The sequence below is a fragment of the Lactuca sativa genome, chromosome 3 (assembly GCF_002870075.4).
Source record: "Lactuca sativa cultivar Salinas chromosome 3, Lsat_Salinas_v11, whole genome shotgun sequence".
Taxonomy (NCBI): domain Eukaryota; kingdom Viridiplantae; phylum Streptophyta; class Magnoliopsida; order Asterales; family Asteraceae; genus Lactuca; species Lactuca sativa.
The window spans coordinates 5,226,154-5,235,713 of NC_056625.2; the positions used below are offsets into that span (position 1 = coordinate 5,226,154).

Genomic DNA, 9,560 nt, shown 5'->3' on the forward strand with positions numbered 1-9,560 from the left:
ATAATATAAACATTCAAACATCAATTCTTTCATACATGCCATTGCAAGGATAAATAAATAAGATAAAGTCAAAATTCAATTTATTGCGGAAAAAAATTTGTCCTTACAATGCAATTCAATTGAAAAACTATGTTATTACATATTTCTTAACAATCTATTCTAACTCCAAGTAGTAGCTCAAGAATCCATTCTTCAAGTAATGCGATCGAAATCCATTTCTTCACGATTAGATTCAGCTCACTTCTTCCCTTATGCTTCCTCTCTTTTCTTCAATCCTACAAAACATCAAAATGTAATCTTATCACATCATGTATTAAGAATCTAGATAATGGATTTTACCTGAAGTAGAGCCATACGTCTTGACTCTCCCATCTCTTAGATCTCTTAGGTAGTTAGGGCAGCTTCGTCTCCAATGCCCTTCTCTTGGCAATAAAAGCAAATGGACTCCTTTGGCACAGCACATCGGACAATCAGTAACTTAGTTCTTTCTGCACTTCCAATGTTGCCAGTGTCCATTGAAGTTTGAGAGTTTGATTCACCAGACAAATTTGCTTGACCAGCACGCCAAATCATTGCTGATTCAGCGGCTATAAGCAAATAGGTGAGATTAATGAGGGTCACGTCGTGATCCATCATATAGTACTCTCTAACGAACTCACTATATGATTCAGGAAGTGACTGAAGAACCCAGTCAGCAGCCAACTTGCTTGAAATCTCGACACCCAACATGCTTAACCTATCAATGTGTGACTTCATCTCTAAGACGTGTGCACACACAGGTTTCCCATCTTCGTGTTTACTTGCCAAAAGGGCTTGAGTGAGCTTGAACTTTTCAATCCTTTGAACTTGTGGGTTAGGGAGAACAATTGGAGGAGGTGGAGGAAGTGAAGCATGACTCTCATTTCCTTGATCGTATCTCGGAACGTCATCTTCATTTGGAAAAATTGTTCCATGGGATTTGGGAAGACCATGATTGTCAGAACTAGACATCTACAAAACGGGAGAAAGTTCAAGTTAAGTTGATTAGAATTCTTGATGCAACACCCAAATGAAATATCAAGCTAGGATCCAACACAATACTCTACAACCTAGAAGAGGGATGTCGTAATCTAGTTGTAGAATATTTGAAGGTAGGTAAATGACGATTTACCATTTTCCACCATGAAAAATGAAAAGGAAGTTTAAGTTTTAAATGAATTGAAACTCCTAGATCTTTTGAGATTCATTGAACTTTTCAATGGCATGTTTAATCTCGATTATGCCCTTTTATTTGTGACTGGGATGCCGAGGATCACAAATAAGGTGTGAATAACCATACGAATCACGTGGTGCACCCAATGCTACTATCACCTAATCAATGTGCCGGTTAGCCACACACGCTCCATTGATCTATGATAAGCATCGAGCCACCCTTCGCCACCAGTTTCATCCCCAAATTAGTGTGCCGGTTAACCACACACGCTCCACTAACGTTTGACAAGGGTACGAAGTGTAATTCCATGGGTTAGCATACAATTTCACATTTTGCCTAAAGTAACTATGATTTGGGAATTTGAAAAAAGCATTTAGTTACTTTGTACTTCATTATACTTATAATGGAAGGTTTCTGTCCTATCTTACCCGTTCGACTAACGACCCTCCACTAGTCAAGAGTGCGGTGGGTAAGAGTGGATACCCATTCAATCGCCATTTTATAGGCAATTTCCTTAAACACCCCTTATAGACCAGCTTCGTGAATGAGGCCTACTAACGGTAAGACTGACTGTTTACTCATACATATATAATATTAGGCTTTTAATGTTATATATAGTATAGGGTGTATTTTACACTTTTAAAATACTAGGTGGTTTAACTTAGTAAACTATACTTTTAATTTAATTTAATTAAATGTAAACCAAAACTTTATGGATTTATTAAATCACTTTTAATTATACACTTTAATTAATTAATAAAACCATAAGGGTGTGATTTGAACTTTTTCAAATTACTAGGGTTTTAGAATTTAACATTTCAAAATTAAACTTTTAATGAACTTTTAAACTCCAAAACTTGAGGGCAAGTTTTGAAACATTTCAAAACATTAGGGATCTAATAATTCAAATTAAACAATTAATTTCATAATTATCTATATTTGACCAAATCTTATTTTAGTCATTAGATAATTACCAAATAACTTTAAATAATCCATATTTATCACATAAACAACCAATATTTAAAAGATTTGAAATTATCTATTGTTTTGGCAAAGATAATCATTTAATTAAGATAAAATTCAGATTTTAACTTCATAAAACAATTTAAGCATTAAATCCAAGTCAAAACAGCAGCTAAATCCCGAAATACCCTCTGTTTGGCGCACAAACTCGCCGAGTCAGACCTGAACTCGCTGAGTAGGGCCAACTCGCCGAGTCCAGATACTGACTCGCCGAGTTGTGTCGGGCAGAGGCAAAAAACTCGATTTTTAGCAAACAAAACAGTTAAGCATCACATACAACTGAAACCAATCATGTCTCTGATACCACTGATGGGTTTTAGGCATAAGAACAATCCTATGTGCTCATACAAACCCTAATGCTTGGATCTAGGTTTCTCTATTGTACATGCTTTGAATCCAAGACTAATAAACTTAGATCTAACATATTATGAACTGAATTAGGGTTTAGAGAATTACCTTTGATTGTTATATAACAATAACAATGAATTCCTTGCTTGGATTGGCTTTAAAAGCTTAGTGCCTCAAGTGTTGCACCTCTAATGGAGTCACAAACACCATATACAACTTGGATGAAGAGGAGAAGAAAGGGGGCTGCCCAAAAACGACTAGAAACCCTAGAGAATCAGTTGTCCACGTTTTTGGGGCCTAAGGGGTCCTTTATATACTTGTGTGGGCTGCTAGGATTTCAGTCAAAACCTAATGGGCAGCTTAAACTCTAAGCAGCCCATGGAACCTTCTGGATAAGGCTATGGACGAAAATATGATGGGCTCCCATCATAATTTCGTTCACCCCTTGTTCCTTTAGCATTCCTTAGCCCAATAACTCAATTATCCAATAATTGCAGTCCAGTCCCCTAAATTTAATTAATCTCTTTTAGCCACAAAATTAATTATCAATTAATTCTTGACAAATATTAATTAAACAATATGATTTCTCCTTTAATATATTATTCTCATAATATATTAATAAATCATATTTAAACCTCTCTCTCCTTAATTCATCCTACATATTGCTATGGTGAAGGCAACCCAAAAGGACCATGCTCATAATCGGGTCAAGTACATACCAAAATAGTTATGGACTTAGACATTAATCCAACAGTGATCACTTAGTGCATACGAGTTATAGAAATATGGATCAAACAAACAGTTGATTGGGTGATTTCTCCCTAAGCCCACAACCAAACAACGAACAGGAAATGAGGGGGAGATCACACATTCCACTGCAAGTTGGATGTTAATTTCATATTACCTTGGTGTATATACTAAGTAATTACATAGTTACTAATCTTAGTGTCTGTTTGTTAGGTGTATTATTATGTGAACGAGTCGTTGCTTCACCTGTGGATTCTTATAACCATACTATGGACGCTCAACAATACGACGTACTCGGACGTACGTTGATAAAAATGACGTTTGTCACCCTCGGTTGACTATAGCTAATAGTCAGGGTGCGGGACTGTCACTCCCGTATAGATCTATACACAAAATCATGCTCTCCCTCTCAAGAGACTCTGGTTACAAGGTGTCTCGCACTACTGGCTCTCTCAACGAATTCATGAATAATACTATGAAAACCCTTTTTGTTAGGAATCCTTATAAAATAATTTCTTTTAATTCATAATTCGTAAGTTTGTTACCTCTATTCAGAAAACTATATTTGTAATGTTTGTATTTTAACATGTTTTGTAAAACTGATTTCAAGTCTAGTGGTGACGATGTTTACCATGTATACAATTTCTATGTTCAATGTATAGTAGTCATAGGAAAATATAATAAATCAAATTATATTTTAAACACAGGTTACTTGTGCTTTTACTTGTATTCCCCCTGAAAACATTAAAAACTCGGAAAATGTAGGGGTATGAACTCACCTGAAGTAAGCGTATCGAATGAAGGTTCGTGTAAGGATGAATAGCTCCACGAATGAATTTCCGAGACACAAAAAAGTCCTAAATGACATATAATGGCATATATGGGCATGTGATTAGTGTTTTGGACAGCTAACATGCACGGAAACACCATTATGGATTAGGAAACACTTGAAACTAAGTGTTACAATCACATGTGATTGACTTAAGGGGGTTTACGGCCACTCAAGAGAGTGTACGGTCATAGAGTGTATGGCCAATGAGTGTACGGTCATACACACTCCAAGAATTGTGATATTTGGGTCTTGATTATTAGGGATTCAAAGGTTCTAGAGTTCTAATGGGTAACAACTATCTAGGAAGTGTTCTAGGTTCAAAGTTATCACCCTAACAAGGGTGTACGGTCGTACACTCTTGATGATCATGAGTTTTATGGTGTTTCAAGGTTAGAATCAAGGCTTTACCATGTCTAACTAGCTGATAAGGGAAGAACTCTCACTTTGGATTTAGGGTGTGTATGGCCAACTTATGAAGGGTTTATGGCCGTACACCCTTCAAGGTCATGAAGTTCATGTTGAAACATGAAGAATCAGGGCTTGGATCAAGAGGTCTTTCAAGTATAACAAGTTTAAGGATGAAACACTTAAGTTTTTGGAGTCTTGGGGTGTTCACAGCCGATGGTAGTTGAGAGAGAATGGGAGTGATCATGGTTGGGAAGAGGAGAAAATGAGCTCTACATACACACACACACGCACACACACACACATACACATATACACACACACACACACATATATATATATATATATATATATATATATATATATATATATATATATATATATAGGGTGGTGTACGGCCGTAGACCTGTGTATGGCCGTACACACCTTGTGAGCGGTTTTCTGGACCGATTCAATCTCTCCAACCTTAATTATACCCTAAGGTTAAAAGCTCTTGAATAGAAAGGAAGGAATATGAAGCACATGGGGTGAGTTCACGGCCACCTTGAGTGTGCGGCCGTACACACCTCTTGATGGTGTGTTTGGCTTGAATGAAACCCGATGAACTTAAAATAACTCATCCCCAGACCTAAGCCTTGAATGTACTAGGCTTAGAATACTCAAACAGACCCTAAACGATGCTAAAATATAGCAGAAATGAGTCCGACTTTCAATGATCGAGGTAACTTAGAGATAGAGATTTTCAGGTTGTCAAAAAAAGTTAATTAGTAAATTAATATATTTGACTATTACAAGGCCATATATATCTTATACACTTCATGTTTTGTGTCGGTTTATGCATAGTCCTAAAAATTCACATTTAAATATTGTTATGTGTTTACTTCGATTTTTAAAGTCTAATCCTAATAAAGGCATAAACTTCTCGATCTCGATGTTTTTCTTTAAGGGGTATGTTGATGTTGATTGGGTCAAATGTCTTATTTCAAAAAGGTTATACTATTTTCCTAGGTGATTCTCTTATATCTTGGAAAAGTAAAAAACATGGAATTGTTTCTTGTTCTTCTACATAATCTGAATATCGTGCTTTAGGCTCTATTTGTTGTGAGATTATATGGATTTCGAAGGTTTTATATAATCTGTAGATTAAGAACTTAATGCTTATTCCAATTTTTTGTGATAATGAGTCGACTATAAAATAGGTTTTTAATCTTGTATTTCATGGAAAGACTAAACATTTTGATGCTGACACTCATTTCATTAGAGAGAAAGTTTCTTTATATAGATACTTTGATTAAATCTTTGTGTTCTAATCAACATGAATATTTGTGTGACAAAATGGGTTAATGGACGATTTTCATAGAAAAATAAATGTATTTCTAATAATTTGTTTGAGGGGGTGTTGAGAATGTCATATATCTTATATGCAGAATTATTGTAATTACGTTCTTATACTTGAGGGATATATATATATATATATATATATATATATATATATATATATATATATATATATATATATATATATATATATATATATATATATATATATATTTGTTGGATTAATTTTGTTATTTAATTGTTCATAAGGGATAAAAGTGTATTTGTTTTATCCTTGTGGACTGCTACGGCTCATTTTTTTTTCTTTTTCTTAAATTGCAGATGGATCCGATATCTTTTTCTTGTGGACGCGTGGGTTATGATTCGGTTGGAGAGAAATGAAATGAAAATTAAACATTTTGTTTTTTCTTTCCGAATCCTCCCAAATCGGAAGGAAAGTTAGGAGGGAAAATGATCATTCCATTTCCTTCCACTTCCTTCCTTTAATGAAATTCTGGAGCACCAATCTCTCATGTTTTCCTCTCATTTTTTCTCATTTCCTTTCTTTTCTCTCCTTACGTTCAACTCAGGAGCAGGGTGTATATGTATTTGATATGGTTGTTTGCTCCAAAGTACATATTGATTGAGTGTGGGTTTATTTCTCATAACCTAGAAATATCACACACACACAACTTATAGTTTTCTCTCATTTCTCTCCTTGTTGTCTTCGTGTTAGGGTTTTGAGTTTGTGAGTCTTGTAACTACATAGATTTCTTCTTCGTTGTTAGATTAGGTGAGTGTAGTGTAGGGAGTGGCTTGTAGTGACCAGTGAGGATTGTTGTAGAGTGTTAGTGATTTTTGTAGAGAGTTTTCAATCGTAAGTTCTTTGAAACCAAGTGGTTCTTTGTTTACAATAAAAGAAGTGTTGATGTTTGGAATTTCTTTGTATTTTTAGAACATCTTAAAGATGTCAATGAATTTGTTTATCTAGACAAGAATCATTATAGGAAGTTATTATTAACACCTTTCAAAAATAACCGAATGTTTAAATACAATATACTCATAACTCATAGTTTAAGTATCATTATATGAACACGTTTCAAAATGGTGTAACTGCACTCAAAAAGAACACCAAATGCTCATGATATAGACAAGAATCTATTGCATATTTTCTACCTCGACACTAGACAGTAATGAACTTGAGCACAGCCCCACGAAGCTTTTCCATGTATTCTGCTGCTTCTTTCTGCATCATCAAAAAAAGCATCCATATATATCAAAAAATAAATTAGCTTTTTAATTAATTGATTAATTATTATTGAACATAGAAAGTTGTTACTAATAAGATATTTGTAATTCTGCTTCTTTTACCTGATTAGCCTTGCGAGCACCTGCTATGTTTTCATCAAGAAGTGCCAATAACGGCTTGTTGATCTCGTTCTTTTCCACCATGTCCAATAACTGTGTTGCCAAAATAATATTGTCAAAAACATTAAGGGACATAATAAGACTCTTAAAGATTTTTAAGATAAGTTATAGTTTTTATGTCACATACAGTTGCTTTCATGTCCTTTGATGAAAAGATTTTGGTTAGGTTCTCTTTTGCCTTCACTATGTTACGTTGCAATTTATCATATGCTTCTGTAAAAAAAAAAAAAAAGAGTAAGAAATCTTGAAGGTTTACAAGAACTTGAAAATATCATGAAATAGCTAATAACCTATTCCTTCAAGGAGAGCCTTTTGTAGCGCTTCCAATTCAATCACTCTGTCTTCCATATCCTACAAAAGGCCATTGTTACTCTCATAATCATGAAGTCATGAACATTTATTAATCTGGGATATTTTTAATTTAATTATATAGTAGAAGTCAATCATACCTCCGTTTTTGATACAGCAAACCGAAGCTGACCAAGTTCAAGCTTTAAGTAAGAGAAAAATTCATCATTTAACCTGTGAATAACGATGTTAATATGGCTTTAATGGTGACAATAAGGTAAATGTTTAAACACACAAGTAGGAAGTAGGAACTGAAGGTGAAATGAAAGAACTTACCTGGGTCTCATTCTTGCAATCTCGAAATCAAGCTCCTGAGCTTCGGTATCAAGAAAATATTCAATCAACTTTGCAGGAGTATCCGGGACACCTCGAGACTATAACACATATTAAACGAGCAATCACATAAACATAAAGAATCAACCAGATACCAAAAAAAATTCAATTTCCAAACACAAAGTCCCAATTTCATCAGCTGTAGAGGAAAATGAGAATCGAATGACGCAATTTCGGAAAAAACGTAGAAAGAATTCAGAATTGACCTCACGCAAAGCGCGACGACGCTCCTTTTCTTCTTGGACTTGACGTTGGAAATCTTCGCGGGCGTCGGCGTCTCTCTCGAGGCGTTTCTGGAATTCACGTCTGGCTAAGTGGCCTGTGCTCGGTGGCCCTAATATCCCTTCCGGATCCTTCCTTCGCACAATCAGATAGAAATGTAAGAGAGGCAATTAGAAGTAGTAACGAAACTAACAGAGTGAATGTATACCCATCCTATGCAGCGAATTTTGGTTCTGAAGCTGGGGGAAGTTCTGGTACGATTGATAGTTACGCGAGTGAATGCGGCGGTTGATGCGGTGGCGATGCCGAGAGCAAGAGTACCGGCCATAGCGACGGGTGGTGGTCACGACGCTGGTTGGGGCTTTATCCTTTGAAACGCGCGCAGAGGATATTATCTTGATTACTTTGATATTTTATAGAGTAATTTCTGAAACTGAACTCAAATATTGGGTCATCGACTCTTGTTTTCTGGATTATAATCATTTCCTATGGGCTGCCCAAATAATATGGGCTTAACCAAAAAGACTTCTTTTAGTAGAGTTAGTAAATTGTTTTTTTTTTTTGACAAAACTTAAAAAATGGTATCTATGGTTTCATAAAATCTAAAGTTTGGTCCATAATTTATAAAAACCTTACGGATGGTCCATGTGGTTTCAAAACTTTTAATGTTTAGTCATTCCGCCTAACTCCGTCAGCTTTCTACAGTTAAGTGAGGGGCATTTTCGTCATTTCAATATCTAGGGACCATTTATGAGGTTTTCTCTATTTAAAAAAAATATATAATTATTTAATTAAAGGGTCTCTCTCTCTCTCTCTCTCTCTCTCTCTCTCTCCAAATCGAATAATCGATCAAAGGAAGGAAATGAAAGCAAAAAATGAATACGATTGAAACAAATGTGCGCCTCCGGTGGTTCATCGGTTCATCTTTTGTGCAAAAGGGAAGAGGAAACTAGAGGCCCAATCAGATGGATCCGTGGAGGGATTTAATCTCAAAGAGGAGGTAGCACCTCCATTGCTCAGTTGGTCCGAAGAAAAGAGAATGGACGAAGCAGCGAGGCTTCTCTCTTTCTACCTCGGAAAAGGAATGCGAAAGCAAAGGGGAAAAGTGGTTTGGTGGGGCGACACAATCAGCAACAGCAGGTGAGGGGTTTTGTTCTGGCTTTCTGGGGAATCAGGGGAAAAAAGGCAAAACAAGATGGGTTGTTGCCCTGTGATTTCGCAAGAGAATCTCAACTGAAACTTGATGGATGAAGCAGGATATGGCGAGGGATCTGCTTGGGATTCGAAAACAAAAGGAAACAAGAGGGAAGTCAGAGGTTCTCGGCTACCTTTCTTCTCTGGTGAACAAAACTTACTACCTTGTCC

General features: G+C 35.8%; 1 protein-coding gene across 1 annotated transcript; it reads right to left on the reverse strand.

Annotated features, from left to right (window-relative positions):
- Window positions 1–6,865: 6,865 nt before the first annotated feature.
- Window positions 6,866–8,600, reverse strand: LOC111877662 (uncharacterized). The gene is made up of 8 exons (XM_023874178.2): window positions 8,404–8,600; window positions 8,180–8,326; window positions 7,917–8,014; window positions 7,742–7,814; window positions 7,583–7,643; window positions 7,420–7,505; window positions 7,236–7,325; window positions 6,866–7,110 (listed from the first exon to the last, which is right to left on the reverse strand). The coding sequence occupies exons 1-8, from the start codon at window positions 8,521–8,523 to the stop codon at window positions 7,048–7,050; spliced, it is 738 nt and encodes a 245-aa protein (XP_023729946.1). The 5' UTR covers window positions 8,524–8,600; the 3' UTR covers window positions 6,866–7,047.
- Window positions 8,601–9,560: the final 960 nt, after the last annotated feature.